The 17,946-nt window shown below is 42.2% G+C and overlaps 2 protein-coding genes across 2 annotated transcripts in view; both read right to left on the bottom strand.

Annotated features, from left to right (window-relative positions):
- Positions 1–11,988, bottom strand: part of LOC120039033 (E3 ubiquitin-protein ligase SMURF2-like) — a 61,676-nt gene extending 49,688 nt beyond the window's left edge. The window contains exon 1 of the mRNA XM_038984571.1: positions 11,619–11,988. Coding sequence (XP_038840499.1) covers positions 11,619–11,670 — 52 coding nt within the window. The 5' untranslated portion in view covers positions 11,671–11,988. The remainder of the gene's footprint in view (positions 1–11,618) is intronic.
- Positions 11,989–12,240: 252 nt separating this feature from the next.
- On the bottom strand, positions 12,241–15,555 carry LOC120044613 (importin subunit alpha-1-like). Its single transcript, XM_038989283.1, has 11 exons — positions 15,514–15,555; positions 15,177–15,303; positions 14,906–15,046; positions 14,632–14,720; positions 14,249–14,514; positions 14,051–14,145; positions 13,593–13,859; positions 13,216–13,449; positions 12,916–13,098; positions 12,646–12,795; positions 12,241–12,549 (listed from the first exon to the last, which is right to left on the bottom strand). The coding sequence occupies exons 2-11, from the start codon at positions 15,240–15,242 to the stop codon at positions 12,460–12,462; spliced, it is 1,581 nt and encodes a 526-aa protein (XP_038845211.1). The 5' UTR covers positions 15,243–15,303; positions 15,514–15,555; the 3' UTR covers positions 12,241–12,459.
- Between the last annotated feature and the right edge of the window lie 2,391 nt (positions 15,556–17,946).

Below are 17,946 nucleotides of genomic sequence, written 5' to 3'. Positions count from 1 at the left end.
TAGAGAAAACATTCACTGTCCGCACGACACCCAGGTGAAGTCTTCCTTGGGAAGATGACAGATGTGCTTCTACGGAGCGGCGGCGTGAAATGCAGATATGTCAGTGTGTAAATAGGAAACTGGGGTGGTCAAAATGGACAACCCCGTGGCAGAGCAGGTATGGAGTGTTTCCTCTGTCAGACATGCAGACAGTAAGGTGGAGGGGCGCTTGTAAATAATGTCAGCCGCTGCCTGGAGAGCACTAATCATCAGAGAGGGGCTGGCTGCAGATGTTCTGTCGACTGATACTCACGCTCAGCACCTGCTTAACATTGGATGCCCTCTGGTTTCAAAGAACATAGGCTACAGAGGCAAGACAGAGCGAAGTATAGACAGGCGGTTGGTTGACAATGTTGAAACAATGATGCACTCACATCTAAGAGGCAAAAGGCTGTGTTATGATTCTGAACGGTCAGATGGCAGCTTCTAGTCATTGCTGTAGCTCTGTGGGTAATCATAGGTGGCTGTTTCAGCTAGTTGTCTTGTTTTGAGGTGTTTTGACTTGTGTCACGGCTATGCCAACATGGCTAAAATTCGCTAGCTAGCTAATCAACAACTGTAACGATGCATTTGAGAGACACCACTTCTTATTGGGCAAACTTATTTATTTTTTCAATAAACATTAAGACGAAATATGGTTTACATGTTGTCAATAATCCTTTGTTTGTACGCCAACCCCATCTGTGCTGCCCCAAAGTTGATCATGCATCAGTTCTGTTGGTAAACAAACCACCTGTCTATAGAAAGGGGAATGTGAGGTGGTCTGTGCATTTAGTTTCTAAACGAGACAAGCAAACTATAATCCATTAACCCGACTTGAATGGAATGTATTGAGTCAGTGAGATAAGCACACAAACACCAACCTAAGCCAGCATTAAGTTCAATAAAGAACTCTGAATTTGGGAAAACAATCCACCACTGAAGATAATAAAGCTCTGTCTGATGGGCCACCCTATGCTCGGCCTAGCTGGGAGCACCACTCTCCTAAGATCCACCGACTGATTGCTCAAACTCGCTGCACTAAAGAGGACAGCCCTCATAATCCACCCAGCAATCTGAGCAAAACATGAGGACCAACCGACAGTCCTGCTGCGTAATATGACTGCAATTCTTCACTTTATTATTACTATGAACCTCAAAGGGAGTTTCTCTTGTCTGCTCCCCACCTGTCAGGGGTGACATTTGGACAAGTGTTCATCTGTAAAGAGCTTCCTCTCCGATGCTGCCCTCTCCGCCTCTACATCTGGCCTCGGCTCCGTTGCTGGCAGCGGTTTGTGAGTGTGACCGCAGAAGCCTTCGTCCTCGTTGAAGAGCTGCTGAACCAACAGGAAAGCCAACCCCAGTCAATTAATTTATGGAAAAATTGCAATTATTGGAGGGCCCTCAGCGGGGGAAGAAAAACATTTCCAAATGACGCGCAATAATTGCTATTGTTTTGTTTTCCTTCTCTTTAAGCAAAATGTGGAACTGTTCTGCAGTTCTGTAAAGGAGTAGCAAAGTCAACAGTTCCCCACATGTACCTAATCATTGTGTATTTACGATGTATCCCATCTGAACACCCAGATGACCAAAATCACTTCCATACAGGCACTCTGTAAAACGGCCTGAGCCACATGAACGCACCAGGCAGACTCGGCACACATTAAAAACTCTTGATCATTAAGTCCTGTGCCTCTGTAGCACCATCTGTGCCCAGCTGCAAGTTTCCCCCCACTACCTAACATGTTAACCCAAACGGTAGACTAAGCACTACAGAGAATGGATCCTTCAATCAGATTTGTACAGCGAGAGAATGTTTAATCTCGCAACCTATTGTCACAAGGAATTTTTTTGGCCTGCTTTGATTTAAATGAGACAAGTGCATCTGTGTTCATTCAACAGCCCATTTTATAAGATCCCAGAGATGTAGCTAGCAACTATAAATCGACTAAATAAAATTTAGACATTTCAATAGGTAAACCTGACAAAGCTGCAGCTTTGTTCAATGCTGTCCTCAATAGTTGCTAGTTCCCAGTCAAAAGACAGATCAAAAACCACTGACTGAGTCACAGAAACCCAGCACCACGACAGCTTTCTCTCTCACTGAGGGTGGGGGTGACACGCGCTTAGGACTGGGAGGGGAGCAGTTTACAGTCGGAAAGAACAGAACTGAGTGACTCACAGAAAGAAAGAGGGGGGGATGCTTTTGTGGAGAATGCTAGACAATCCCATAGAGTCAGTTCTTCCCTCTTTCCGGTACATGGCAAAACCCAGAAGAGTAATATGCATGCTAAACAAATAGAGTTGAATCAACTAACAAAGGGTCAGCCAATAAAACTAAGAACAGATGGCCCTTATATTTTTTTTATAACCTATTACTAAGCGTTTTTTACTGATGCTATGGAGATTTCTTAATCAATGTCTGTGCTGTTCAAATCTGTTGGTGGGTGAGGCGAATTCAGCGCTCAGCTACAAACAGCTGGGGATCAGAGGCCTCAGTGTTAAAATGGAGGGATCACTTCTCCCTTCCACAGTTTCTTTGTTCAAATTACTTTATGGGAGACAGATAAGTTTGCATGTGCTGTGTCCTGACAAATTTATGGCTGTTTGGAATGGATACCATTTGGTCATGAACCATGTTTGAGTAATACAATTTAGAGCTGATCAGATAATGTGCTCCGCATTGAGCCATATTTTAACGCTGTAATTTATTACTTAACGGATCATGTATTGTGCCATTAACCATGTTTGTGTGACATAATTTAAGAATGATCAGCTGTAGAGCATAATGGAAACCTGTCTTGTGTATTCAAGGGGCAATTCTCACCACAAGTGTTAGTTTTAGCGGCTTGCTTGCCATATTTTTCCAGTTTAAAAGCTGGCAACCCTCTGCAACATCTGGTTCAAATGGATGGGGGTATGTCAGCAAGGAGAAGCTCAGAGGAACGCAAACAGCGACAAGACTGCTCACATGTAACAACTCATCATTCAAGGTTTACCCAATAACAAACTCACCAACGGCAATGTGTCAAAGTCAACAACATCTAACAAGCTGCTATTATGAATTCACGACTCATGCTCAGACCTTCATTACTTATACAAACTCACCTATCAGTAAGTAAACACATTAGATTTTCACAATCATTTCATCTTATCATGCCCAAATAGTTTATACAATATTTGACAGATGAAGATGGAGAAAGATGGAGAATAAGCTATGAAGGAAAAGTATTGGCGTTTTGGTGAAGGTACAGCCAACTAGCGCAAAAATAATATTGCGATATTGTCGAAACCATATATAGTCAAAAATAAAATCCCAATATGTAACTATCGATTAGAGGTCGACTGATTAATTAGGGTGGATTTCAAGTTATAACAATCGGTAATCTGCATTTTTTAACGCCGATTACATTGCACTCCACGAGGAGACTGAGGCAGGCTGACCACCTGTTACCGTGGCTCCTTGCTGAACTCGCGTAAGTTGCTAGCTAGCATTAAACTTATCTTATAAAAAAACAATCTTAACATAATCACTAGTTAACTTCTTGTCAATATGGGGGCGCTGTTTCCACTTTGGAAAAAATCGTGCCCAAATTAAACTGCCTCGTACTCTATTCTAGATCGTACAATATGCATATTATTATTGGATAGAAAACACTCAAGTTTCTAAAACTGTTTGAATTATATCTGTGAGTAAAACAGAACTCATTTTGCAGCAAACTTCCAGACAGGAAGTGAAAAATCTGAAAACGATGCTCTGTTCCAGGGCCTGCCTATTGAATTGCCTTATATTTATGGATATGCATGCACTGCATACGCCTTCCCTAGTTAAAATAAATTAATGTTAGCAGGCAATATTAACTAAATATGCAGGTTAAAAAATGTACTTGTGTATTGATTTTTTTTTAAAGTCATTGCTGTTTATGGTTAGGTAGACGGATGCAACGACAGCGTGTTTTTTTTTGCGAATGCGCTTGTTAAATCATCACCCGTTTGGCGAAGTAGGCTGTGATAGGCCTGCACTGCATATGTTAACAGGCAGTGGAAGGTGGAATGGGGTGTCTAGCTTGATCTGAGGTCGAACAAGAGCTCTTGGAATGACGTGTCCAGAATTTCCTTTCTCTACCTAGGCGCGGGAAGCACCTCCCTATTGTCTTATGATAAGCGTTCGGTATACACGGCTAATATCTCCGGCTTTGTTTTTATTTGATACATATTAGAAAAACATCATAAAGTAGGTTTTTTCAACCGAGTTTCATCAGTTTATTCAACGTTTAATGGGACTTTTGGAGTTTTCCGTTCTCTGCGTCGAGAGAAATTGGGAACGTCATCAACATTGGCTAGCCTTGTGGAGCGAATTCGACAGGAGAGAAGGACATTCTAAAACCAAACAACGATTTATTCTGAACAAAGGACTCCTTGTACAAGATTCTGATGGAAGCTCAGCAAAAGTAAGAACAATTTATGATGTTATTTCTGTGGAAAATGTTGAGTCCTATTATTCGCGTTTTGGCGGGCGCTGTCTCGCTATAACGTAAGCTGTTTGTTATGGTAAAGTTATTTTTAAAAATCTAACACGGCGGTTGCATTAAGAACTAGTGTATCTTTCATTTGCTGTCCAACATGTATTTTTTAGTAAAGTTTATGAGTTCTTTGGTCAGATTAGGTGAGTGTCCAAAATAGCTCCGGACAATTTGGTGAATCGATGCTACATATTCACAATGTATAAATACGGTTTGCAGCTCTAAATATGCACATTTTCGAACAAAACATAAGTGTATTGTATAACCTGATGTTATAAGATATATCTGATGACGTTGGTCAAGGTTAGTGATTAATTTTATATCTTTTGCTGGTTTTTGCGAATGCTATCTATGCGGTGAATAAATGCGGTTGTGCGTTTGGCTATTGTGGTAAGCTAATATAATGCTATATTGTGTTTTCGCTGTAAAACACTTAAAAATCGGAAATATTGGCTGGATTCACAAGATGTTTATCTTTCATTTGCTGTACACCATGTATTTTTCATAAATGCTTTATGGTGAGTATTTATGTATTTCACGTTGCTCTCTGTAATTATTCTGGCTGCTTTGGTGATATTTTTGATGGTAGCTGCAATGTAAAACTATGATTTATACCTCAAATATGCACATTTTCGAACAAAACATAAATTTATTGTATAACATGTTATAAGACTGTCATCTGATGAAGTTGTTTCTTGGTTAGTGACTAATTATATCTCTATTTGGTCGGTTTTGTGATAGCTACCTATGCGGTAGAAAAATGGTGAAAATATGCGGTTGAGTCTTTTGCTATTGTGGTTAGCTAATAGAAATACATAGTGTTTTCGCTGTAAAACATTTTAAAAATCGGAAATGATGGCTGGATTCACAAGATGTTTATCTTTCATTTGCTGTATTGGACTTGTGATTTCATGAAAATTATATTATATGATATCCCTGTCGCGTTAGGCTAGGCTATGCTAGTCAGCTTTTTTGATGAGGATGCTCCCGGATCCGGGATGGGTAGCAATGAAAGGTTAAACTACTAATAGCATCAACCATGTGTAGTTATCTAGCTGTCCTGCGTTGCATATAATCTATGCTGTGTCTGTTAATTTATCATCGAATCACAGCCTACTTCGCCAAACAGGTGATGATTTAACAAGCGCATTTGCAAAAAAAAACACGCTGTCGTTGCATCCGTCTACCTAACCATAAACAGCAATGACTTTAAAAAAAAATCAATACACAAGTACATTTTTTAACCTGCATATTTAGTTAATATTGCCTGCTAACATTAATTTATTTTAACTAGGGAAATTGTGTCACTTCTCTTGCGTTCTGTGCAAGTAGTCAGGGTATATGCAGCAGTTTGGGCCGCCTGGCTCGTTGCGAACTGTGTGAAGACCATTTCTTCCTAACAAAGACTAGTTCATTTGCCAGAATTTTACATAATTATGACATAACATTGAAGGTTGTGCAATGTAACAGCAATATTTAGACTTAGGGTTGCCGCCCGTTCGATAAAATACGGAACGGTTTTGTATTTCACTGAAAGAATAAACGTTTTGTTTTCGAAATGATAGTTTCCGGATTTGACCATATTAATGACCTAAGGCTCATTTGTGTGTTTATTATAAGTATATGATTTGATATTTGATAGAGCAGTCTGACTGAGCGGTGGTAGGCAGCAGCAGGCTGGTCTAAGGCACTGTATCGCAGTGCTAGCTGTGCCACTAGAGATTCTGGGTTTGAGTCCAGGCTCTGTCACAGCCGGCCGCGACCGGGAGGCCCATGGGGCGGCGCACAATTAGCCCAGCGTCGTCCGGGTTAGGGAGGGTTTGGCCGGCAGAGATGGGCGCAGTGAACGCTGACACGGTCGCCAGGTGTACGGTGTTTCCTCTGACACATTGGAGCGGCTGGCTTCCGGGTTGGATGAGCATTGTATCAAGAAGCAGTGCGGCTTGGTTGGGTTGCGTTTCGGGGGACGCATGGCTCTCGACCGTCGCCTCTCCCGAGTCCGTACGGGAGTTGCAGCGATGAGACAAGACTAACTACTACCAATTGGATACCACGAAATTGGGGCAGGGGAATTAAAATCCAATAGTCAAAGGTATATGAAATACAAATGGTAGAGAGAGAAATAGTCCTATAATAACTACAACCTAAAACTTCTTAACTGGGAATATTGAAGACTCATGTTAAAAGGAACCACCAGCTTTGATATGTTCTCATGTTCTGAGCAAGGAACTTAAAACGTTAGCTTTTTTACATGGCACATATTGCACTTTTACTTTCTTCTCCAACACTGTGTTTTTGCATTATTTAAACCAAATTGAACATGTTCCATTATTTATTTGAGGCTAAATTGATTTATTTTATGTATTATATTAAGTTAAAATAATTGTTCATTCAGTATTGTTGTAATTGTCATCATTACAAATATATATATAAATAAGAATTGTCCGATTCGTCAGTATCGTTTTTTTTTGGTCCTACAATAAATCGGCATCGGTGTTGAAAAATCATAATCGGTCGACCTCTACTATCGATCCCCCCCATCACTAATGGGTAGTCCAGTAAAGAGGACATACCACCACAGCGCTGACTCCCTAAACAACGTCCTTCCCTGCCCAGAGCGAGTCCAGCTGTGGAGGACTAACTAACTTCAGTTAGTGCTAAATACGGCTGCTAGAATCCTGACTAGAACCAAGAAATTTGATCATATTACTCCAGTGCTAGCTTCCCTACACTGGCTTCCTGTTAAGGCAAGGGCTGATTTCAAGGTTTTACTGTTAACCTATAAAGCGTTACATGGGCTTGCTCCTACCTATCTTTCCGAGTTGGTCCTGCCGTACATACCTATACGTACGCTACGGTCACAAGACGCAGGCCTCCTAATTGTCCCTAGAATTTCTAAGCAAACAGCGGGAGGCAGGGCTTTCTCCTATAGATCTCCATTTTTATGGAACAGTCTGCCTACCCATGTGAGAGACGCAGACTCGGTCTCAACCTTTAAGTCTTTACTGAAGACTTATCTCTTCAGTAGGTCATATGATTGAGTGTAGTCTGGCCCAGGAGTGTGAAGGTGAATGGAAAGGCTCTGGAGCAACGAACCGCCCTTGCTGTCTCTGCCTGGCCAGTTCCCCTCTCTCCACTGGGATTCTCTGCCTCTAACCCTATTACAGGGGCTGAGTCACTGGCTTACTGGTGCTCTTTCATGCCGTCCCTAGGTGGGGTGCGTCACTTGAGTGGGTTGAGTTACTGACGTGATCTTCCTGTCTGGGTCGGCGCCCCCCCTTGGTTTGTGCTGTGGTGGAGATCTTTGTGGGCTATACTCGGCCTTGTCTCAGGATTGTAAGTTGGTGGTTGAAGATATCCCTCTAGTGGTGCGGGGGCTGTGCTTTGGCAAAGTGGGTGGGGTTATATCCTTCCTGTTTGGCCCTGTCCGGGGGTATCTTCGAATGGGGCCACAGTGTCTCCTGACCGCTCCTGTCTCAGCCTCCAGTATTTATGCTGCAGTAGTTTATGTGTCGGGGGGGCTAGGGTCAGTTGGTTATACCTGGAGTACTTCTCCTGTCTTAACCAGTGTCCTGTGTGAATTTAAGTATGCTCTCTCTAATTCTCTCGTTCTCTCTTTCTTTCTCTCTCTCTGAGAACCTGAGCCCTAGGACCATACGTCAGGACTACCGGGCATGATGACTCCTTGCTGTCCCCAGTCCGCCTGGCCTTGCTGCTATTCCAGTTTCAACTGTTCTGCCTGCAGTTATGGAACCGCCACCTGTCCCAGACCTGTTGTTTTTCAACTCTTAATGATCGGCTATGAAAAGCCAACTGAAAATTATTCATGATTATTATTTGACCATGCTTGTCACTTATGAACATTTTTGAACATCTTGGCATAGTTCTGTTATAATCTCCACCCGGCACAGCCAGAAGAGGACTGGCCACCCCTCATAGCCTGGTTCCTCTCTAGGTTTCTTCCTAGGTTTTGGCCTTTCTAGGGAGTTTTTCCTAGCCACCGTGCTTCTACACCTGCATTGCTTGCTGTTTGGGGTTTTAGGCTGGGTTTCTGTACAGCACTTCGAGATATTAGCTGATGTACGAAGGGCTATATAAAATAAACTTGATTGATTGATTGGAGGCGCATATGGATAACACTGTGCAATTTTACATAGCCTAATTCTAAAAGAAACCTTCCCTGTGGAGAAGACGGCAGAAGGGGAAAAACACTTCAGTTCAACTGACAGACATTGGTCCCCTTTTTCCCCCCTCCACCTTTATTTAACTAGGCAAGTCAGTTAAGAACACATTCTTATTTTTAATGACGGCCTAGGAACGGTGGGTTAACTGCCTTGTGCAGGGGCAGAACGACAGATTTTTACCTTGTCAGCTCGGGGATTCAATCTTGCAACCTTACGGTTAACTAGTCCAATGCTCTAACCACCTGATTACATTGCACTCCACGAGGAGCCTGCCTGTATCGCGAATGCAGTAAGAAGCCAAGGTAAGTTGCTAGCTAGCATTAAACGTATCTTATAAAAAAAACAATCAATCATAATCACTAGTAAACTACACATGGTTGATGATATTTGTAGTTTATCTAGCGTTTATAATCGATGCGGTGGCATTCGCGAAAAAGGACTGTCGTTGCTCCAACGTGTACCTAACCCTAAACATCAATGCCTTTCTTAAAATCAATACACAAGTATATATTTTTAAACCTGCATATTTAGTTAATATTGCCTGCTAACATGAATTTATTTTAACTAGGAAAAGTGGTGTCACTTCTCTTGCAACAGAGTCAGGGTATATGCAGCAGTTTGGGCCGCCTAGCTCATTACAAACTGTGTAAAGACTATTTCTTCCTAACAAAGGACAGCCAACTTCGCGAAACGGGGGATGATTTAACAAAAGCGCATTTGCAAAAAAAGCACAATCGTTGCACGACTGTACCTAACCATAAACATCAATGCCTTACTTAAAATCAATACACAGAAGTACATATTTTTTAAACCTGCATATTTAGCTAAAAGAAATCCAGGTTAACAGGCAATATTAACCAGGTGAAATTGTGTCACTTCTCTTGCGTTCATTGCACGCAGAGTCAGGGTATATGCAACAGTTTGGGCCACCTGGCTCGTTGCTAACTAATTTGCAAGTATTTTACGTAATTATGACATAACATTGAAGGTTGTGCAATGTAACAGGAATATTTAGACTTATGAATGCCACCCATTAGATAAAATACGGAACATTTCCGTTGTTTTCGAAATGATGGTTTCTGGATTCAACCATATTAATGACCTACGGCTCGTATTTCTGTGTGTTATGTTATAATTAAGTCTATGATTTGATAGAGCAGTCTGACTGAGCGATGGTAGGCACCAGCAGGCTCGTAAGCTTTCATTCAAACAGCACTTTCGTGCGTTTTGCCAGCAGCTCTTCGCAATGCTTCAAGCATTGCGCTGTTTATGACTTCAAACCTATCAACTCCCGAGCTTAGGCTGGTGTAACCGATGTGAAATGGCTAGCTAGTTAGCAGGGTGCGCGCTAATAGCGTTTCAAACGTCACTCGCTCTGAGACTTGGAGTAGTTGTTCCCCTTGCTCTGCATGGGTAACGCTGCTTCGAGGGTGGCTGTTGTCGATGTGTTCCTGGTTTGAGCCCAGGTAGCGGCGAGGAGAGGGACGGAAGCTATACTGTTACACTGGCAATACTAAAGTGCCTATAAGAACATCCAATAGTCAAAGGTATATGAAATACAAATGGTATAGAGAGAAATAGTCTTATAATTCCTATAACTACAACCTAAAACTTCTTACCTGGGAATATTGAAGACTCATGTTAAAAGGAACCACCAGCTTTCATATGTTCTCATGTTCTGAGCAAGGAACTTAAACGTTAGCTTTCTTACATGGCACATATTGCACTTTTACTTTCTTCTCCAACAATTTGTTTTTGCATTATTTAAACCAAATTGAACACGTTTCATTATTTATTTGAGGCTAAATTGATTGATGTATTAAGTTAAAATAAGTGTTCATTCAGTATTGTCAGAGGAGAAAAATAAATAAATCGTCTTGTTTTTGGTCTTCCAATATTCGGTATTGAATATTCATAAATCGGTCGACCTCTAATCTCATGTAAACGTTTCACTGTTTGTGTTGAAATGGTACAAATCAAATAAGAGTCAAATAAGAGTGACCCAGAGAGTGTGTTGAGGCCCTATGTTTGCATCATAGCCACAGTATTCTGGGGGGGGGGGGGTGATCCCCATTTTGCAGTGTGATGTGGACTGTCTGGGTGATATGCTGCGTTTACACTGACAGCCCAATTCCCATCTTTTTCCCTCACCAATAATTGTGCAAAAGATCAGAATTGGTCTGCCCGTGTAAACGCAGCCATAGTCTCTCCATCAAGCTCATTTAGTCGCCATCTAGATAAAGCTTACATTTTATTGTGTAGTAGCTATGGCATTGTTTTATTAGCTAGATTTATAGCACAAGGACTACAGTCATGTGGGACAGTGACATTTATGGCAATTAATGAGAATGTTAGTTACCCACATTAACATTATAGTACATGCATAGTTTAAAAATGAAACAGGATAATCTATACTGTGTTCTTACACAAAATTGTGGACGTAATTGTATCTTGCGCACACACTACCCCAAATATTTATTAATAACTAGCTTGATTAAACTAGTAATGTTAGTATTTAGTTAGCCACTAACAGTAATCCCAGGCGAATTACTTTTGTATTGCCTGTGCTAACGTTAGATTGGTATCTAACCAGCTAACTTTCACAAGCTAGCTAACTGTCTAATTTAGCACGCGTTAAATATTTCTGAACGTTACCAAGTAATCTAGCTAGCTACTGTGTCGTTTAGTTTAGTTTGCCATACTTAACGTGCCCTACCCGAAATATTAAAGTGCGCCCAAACTTTTAAACCACAGCAAGCACCCTTTCTTACACACGTTTGTCCTACAAACTAACGTAGTTAGCTAGGCTAGCGACACAAAAGCTAGCTACAGTAGCTAGGTAGCGCTAGTTCGCCACATTTGTGTAGGGACAACATTCAACATTGTGTCTTACCTGTTAAACGCAGTTTAACCGGACCATTTCGCCTAACTCCTTGGTTAGACATCTTGCTTCCAGCTTAATATTGAAGACTAACCAGTTTCAGACCGAAGTAACAATAATGGAGTGAAGGCATTGTTTCCCGGATGTAGACAGCACTGCTGCCATCATGATCACACAATCACTGTCGCGTACATACAAAAAAACAATTACTAGCTAGGATGCCGCAGAGTGCATTTGATTGACCAAATACTCTTGCAAATCAGGGTTCTGGCCGACTAAATATTTTAGAGTAACCAAGAGACCAGAGTTCACATCTTCAGCGCGCTTCAGCTTCTGAACGATTGGAATTCAGTCCTCCTCCCAGTCAGACGAGAGTTGAACTGTTGAGCTCGTGCGCCCTTCAGTGCAGATCCCACTTCAGGGAGGCTATTAAGTAAATTACCAATGACGACACGGGGATGGAAACATCTGCCAGTACGGCTTGGCTAAACTGAAATGATCTGATGCTAATGGCCGAGAAAAGACAACTTTGTCAGACAAGTGACATTTCGGATTGCTAGTGTTATTAAAAAAAGAAAGAAAAGTCTGACAGTCCAGATACCGTTGCAAAAACAGTGTTTCTTTGCATATAGTTCTTACAGAAACAAGAGGGTGGAAGCTATAAAGATTCATATTCAATTGGAAGTCAGTGTTGCCATTCCACCCAAACTACAGCAGTTGGAATTTCTTTTAAGAAATTTATTTACAGACATTTATAAAACATATGTACATTTCAGACAGAGAATAGAAGTCCATTATTACACAGAGGACAAACAGTGGCAGTATACAGTACAGATTAAAGGAAAAGTGGTATTTAGAAGTTGAAAGTGCTTTGGTTCTCACTGATCTGGAATGCATAGCCATCAGTTGTCAATTCTGGAGCAAGACATTGGTCTTCCTCTTCCTAGAAAAGAGAACGTGCAAGAAATTGAGGCAAAGGAAACAAATAGCATCTGTAATAGGACAGGTTCATTAGTCACCATTACACAACAATGCTCACCTCGCCAGAGAAATATTTCTCAATTAGGTTGAGAGCGGCCTTGTAGACTAGCTCATTCTCATGGGACTGCAGAGCTTCAATCTTGTCTAGCCCACCGCATTCCTCGATCATCATGCACAGCTTGTCTTCTTCACCAATCTTATCTCCAGCCTGATGGACAAAACAAGTTAAGAATAAATACGTCACCCGAATCTTGCAGTTATAGGGTACAAGTGCCTACGTCTATACCGTAATAAGATTAACTAATTCTTGGCGAGAAGGTCCCCTTACCAGGAAAATGTTGGTGATGGCATCCAAGATGACAAGGATGGTTTTGCTGTCCTTTGTTGAGAGTAGATTCAACAGAGGCTCCAGCACATTAGCTTGAACAAGATACACAACCTGTTCAACTGTGCCCCCACTGGTAAAGTTGGTTATTGCCCAAACTGCCTCTTTCTGAGTCTTGTAGTCCCCCTGTATGGAAAAACAGGTGAGGAATAATATACATTTTTAAATCCCACCATTCCTAGTTATGAAAAAGAACCCACAAATCCAATCATTTAAGAGATTACAGAAAACAAACCTACATACCTTACGTAGGACATCTACCATGAGAGGGACCAGGCCAGCATTGATGATATCCTGGATCTGAGAGTCTCTCCCTGCAGTGATGTTGGACAGGGTCCAGGAGGCCTCCTTCTGGATGTTACTCTTGTGATGGCGCAGCAGGCCAGGGAACATGGAGAGGGCCCCAGCGTTCAGCACTGCCTGAGTCTGCTCATCCGTGCCAGTCACCATGTTTCCAATGGCACGCAAAGAAGGAGTCTGAGGGAGACAGGTCAAAGACAGTGAGCACTTGGGTGAAAGACATAGTACCATAAATGTTGAAATATATAAATATGGTGATTACTTAATCATTGTACATGACAGTCCACCACCTCTGCAGGATAACTAGAATGGGCACATACCACAACAGAGATCTCCCCAGAGCCAAGCAGCTGCACCAGGCGGGAGACCAGGCCAGTCTGCACCACCACCACCTCGATGCGATCGTTGGGCCCGTCGGTCAGATAGGACAATGCCCAGCAGGTGTCTGCCAACACCTCCTTATCATCATGGTGCAGCAGACGCACCAGAGTGGGCAGGATCTGCTGCACGGCTGCCAGAGGGGGAGACGGGTTCTTGTTGCGGCACAGGTTTGACAACAGCCAGGTGATGTTTCTCAGGTAGCCAGACTGCAGGGAATCAAGACAAAAATATTTTAGAGTTGTTCATTCATTGAGTTACAGCACCTCCTAGTGGCCAGTGAGGAAAGTAATGTGGGGTCAATGAGTCAACCAAAAAACAAGACTAATACTTTGTGTCATGTTATGAATGGTTGCCAAGGGTCACCACATTAAGAGTACTAGGCACTAAGAATACTTACAGAGAACAAAGAGAGCTCAGGGACAGCGAGCAGACTAAGCAGGGGGGCCACAGCTCCATGCTTGATGACCTGGTCTCTGTAGCCCGACCCATCACCTAACAGAATAAATCAAGGATGCAAGGTTAGGGGTGGGAGATCACTTTGGCAGTTTAGGGTTCTATACACTGATGAGATACTGTAACAAGAGGAATGCGCTACCTGCAATGTTACCCAAAGCCCACACAGCCTGCTCGCTGATGTGGGGGTGGGGGGATATGACAAGCCTGATGAAGGCTGGAATGGCTCCGCCCTCCACAACAGCACTGGTCTGGTCAGATGTTCCAGATGCAATGTTGGTTAGAGCCCAGGCAGCCTCAAACTGGATAGGGGTTGACTCCAAACCCAAGAAAGCAACTAACTTAGGAATCAGCCCAGCACTGATGATGTGGTCAATGGGAGGATGTCGCTCACGGGATAGCAACTTCCTGTAATGAGAACAATTGAAAAACCAACAAGTCATGATTATGGTAGCCAACACTTAAAAATAAAAACACTGCCACAAATACAGCATTTCCCAGACAGTTTTACATCCATCACTTTACCTTGCAGCTTGCGTGGCATTGAGCTGGGCATCAAGGTTGTTACTGTTCACACCAGCAAGAATCTCCTCCACAGACCACTGTCGAGTGGCCTGTAAATTAAGACAACAGGTTGTTTCCATTGGAATTATTTTACTAGGCAAGTCAGTTAAGAACAAATTCTTATTAAAACGACTTACCCCGGCCAAACCCTCCCCTAACCCGGATGACGCTGGGCCAATTGAGCGCCAATGGATTTAATGTGCATTGTATAAACAGACAGGCCTAACAAACTCACCTGACAGTTTTGGCTTTTCTCTTGAAGTGGGGAAGTTGCCTCGTCGACCAAAGTGTTGACATTTCTTCTTTTGAAGATCTGATCGTCCTTCTTTGCCTTGCGAAGTTCGACGTTGACTTCTACTCTCCTGCGTCTAAGTTCCTGCAAAGTGATCAGCAACCACCATTGACTATGCCTAGCCAGATTAATTTAGCTCACAAGCCATGAACACATATTTGAAATGAAACATTGAAGAAAAAAAAAAAACATGCCATGAATACATGTCACTTACATTCGCATCTTTTCCCTTATTCTTGAACTTGTCCAGACGGACACCGTTCTCGTTGCCAGCAGACATTTTTGGGCAAATTGACAAAAATGTTCGAAGTAGTTTGATAAAGAAATATTTTTTTGAGCACCTAAACGAAATGCAACAATTAGCTTCATAATACGAACTGCTAGCTAGGATCCAAGAACACGTTTTTGGCTTTTCTATAAAGTTATATCGGTCACAAGTGACCAGGAAGAGTGGCTAGCAAACCCCATCAACACAGTAAAGCAGTAACATATAGAAGTACATCGAATATTTGCCAACCACTACAAAATATAAGCCCTTGACAAGCACTTACCCGATCCTTCTACAGAAATTCTAGCTAATGCATAGAAAATTTGTACAGACCTTTAAATTCCTGTCACAAAGCTCCCTGATTGGTCAGTTCGATTAAAAGCATCACCCTATTGGACTGTTTTGAAAAATCACAGGGCGCTCTGGAAGTGTTGTCAGTAGAAACCTATCGCGAGAATTCAGTACTCCCATGCCCTCATAATACAATTTGTATCTTATCAGTATCATATCAGAAACAATTTTTCCAAACAAGTTCATGTTGTAACAGTTGCTTTTGTATTATTAAATACAAATGGGGCGGCAGGGTAGCCTAGTGGTAAGAGCGTTGGACTAGTAACCGAAAGGTTGCAAGTTCAAATCCCCGAGCCTGACAAGGTACAAATCTGTCGTTCTGCCCCTGAACAGGCAGTTAACCCACTGTTCCTAGGCCGTCATTGAAAAATAAGAATTTGTTCTTAACTGACTTGGCTAGTTAAATATAAAAAGGTAAAAATTTGTAAGTCGCTCTGGATAAGAGCGTCTGCTAAATGACTTAAATGTAAATATAACTGTTCAAAATGTGTTTTCTGCTTAGGTATGTGTGTGGAAAACAATATCTAAACCTGATGCAATTCAAGGAGTGGTTTCAAACCGCCCAGAAGATACGCTTAAAACTTGAACCCAGACAACTAAAATCTGTTAAAATATATGGTAAACATTACACTGACTATTTTGTATCATGACCAATAATCAACATCAACCTCTGAATATAGTATTTACATGTGCTTCCGTATATGCATTACAATCCAGACATGAATGCCTGGAACTGGGGATAAAGGGTCACTGGACTCCCATTTGGTCATACCAGTCCTATTAATGGAAATTCAAATTATATAGATGCAGCTAGTTGATGAGATCATAAGGTCTTACCCAAGACCCTGGTTCGATTCCAGGCTGTATCACAACCGGCCGTGATTGGGAGTCCCATAGGGCAGCCCACAATTGGCCCAGCGTCGTCCAGGTTAAGATTTGGCCGGGGTAGGCTGTCATTGTAAACAGTAAATTTAACTGACTTGCCTCGTTAAATAAAGGTTAAATAAAAAATCTAAAATTGATTAAATCTTTTTTTTCTCATCAATCTACACACAATACCACATAATGACAAAGCAAAACAGGGTTTTAGAAATGTTTGCATATTTTTTTACAAATAAAAAACAGAAATACCTTATTTACATAAGTATTCAGACCCAAACCAAGCCATGAGGTCAAAGGAATTGTCTGTAGAGCGCTGAGACAGGATTGTGTCGAGGCACAGATCTGGGGGAGGGTACCAAAAACTCTCTGCAGCATTGAAGGTCCACAAGAACAGTGGCCTCCATCATTCTTAAATGGAAGAAGTTTGGAACCACCAAGACTCTTCCTAGAGCTGGCTGCCCGGCCAAACGGAGCAATTGGGGGAGAAGGGCCTTGGTCACGGAGGTGACCAAGAACCCGATGATCACTCTGACAGAGCTCCAGAGTTGCTTTTCGGAGATGGGAGAACCTTCCAGAAGGACAACCATATCTGCAGCACTCCAGCAATCAGGCCTTTATGGTAGAGTGGCCAGACGGAAGCCACTCCTCAGTAAAAGGCACATGACAGACCGCTTGGAGTTTGCCAAAGAGCACCTAAAGGACTCTGACCATGAGAAACAAGATTCTCTGGTCTGATGAAACCAAGATTGAACTCTTTTCACTGAATGCCAAACGTCATGTCTGGAGGAAACCTGGCACCATCCCTACGGTGAAGCATGGTGGTGGCAGCATCATGCTGTAGGGATGTTTTTCAGCGGCAGGGACTGGGAGATTAGTCAGGATCGAGGGGAAGATGAACAGAGCAAAGTACAGAGAGATCCTTGATGAAGTCTTGAGTGCTCTGGAGCAGGTTCTTAGACTGAGGCGAAGGTTCACCTTCCAACTGGACGACTCGAAGCACACAGACAAGACAATGCAGGAGTGGCTCTGAATGTCCTTGAGTGGCCCTGCCAGAGCCCGAACTTGAACCCGATCGAACATCTCTGGAGAGACCTGAAAATAGCTGTGCAGCGACACTCCCCATCCAACCTGACGGAGCTTGAGGATCTACAGAAACTCCCCAAATACAGGTGTGCCAAGCTAGTAGCGTCATACCCAAGAAGACATGAGGTTGTAATCGCTGCCAAAAGGTGCTTCAAAAAGGACTGACTGAGTAAAGGGTCTGAATACTTATGTAAATGGGATTATTATTTTAATATTTTTTTAATACATTTGTTAAAATTCCTAAAAACCCGTTTTTACCTTGTCATTATGGGGTAGTGTGTGTAGAGGGGAAACATTTTAGAATAAGGCTGTAATGTGGAAAACGTCAAGGGGGTCTGAATACTTTGAATGCACTGTAAATGCTGAAGGGAAAAATATTTACATATAGCTAGAGCAATTT

This window comes from Salvelinus namaycush, chromosome 3 (genome assembly GCF_016432855.1).
Source record: "Salvelinus namaycush isolate Seneca chromosome 3, SaNama_1.0, whole genome shotgun sequence".
Taxonomy (NCBI): Eukaryota; Metazoa; Chordata; class Actinopteri; order Salmoniformes; family Salmonidae; genus Salvelinus; species Salvelinus namaycush.
This window is presented reverse-complemented; position numbering and strand designations above follow the sequence as displayed.

Coding starts and splice junctions, on each gene's coding strand:
- LOC120044613 (XM_038989283.1), bottom strand. CDS start 15,242: ATGTCTGCTGGCAACGAGAACGGTGTCCGTCTGGACAAGTTCAAGAAT. Junction 14,721..14,905: donor AGAAAAGCCAAAACTGTCAG/GTGAGTTTGTTA, acceptor CTTAATTTACAG/GCCACTCGACAGTGGTCTGT. Junction 14,146..14,248: donor GGCTTTGGGTAACATTGCAG/GTAGCGCATTCC, acceptor TTATTCTGTTAG/GTGATGGGTCGGGCTACAGA.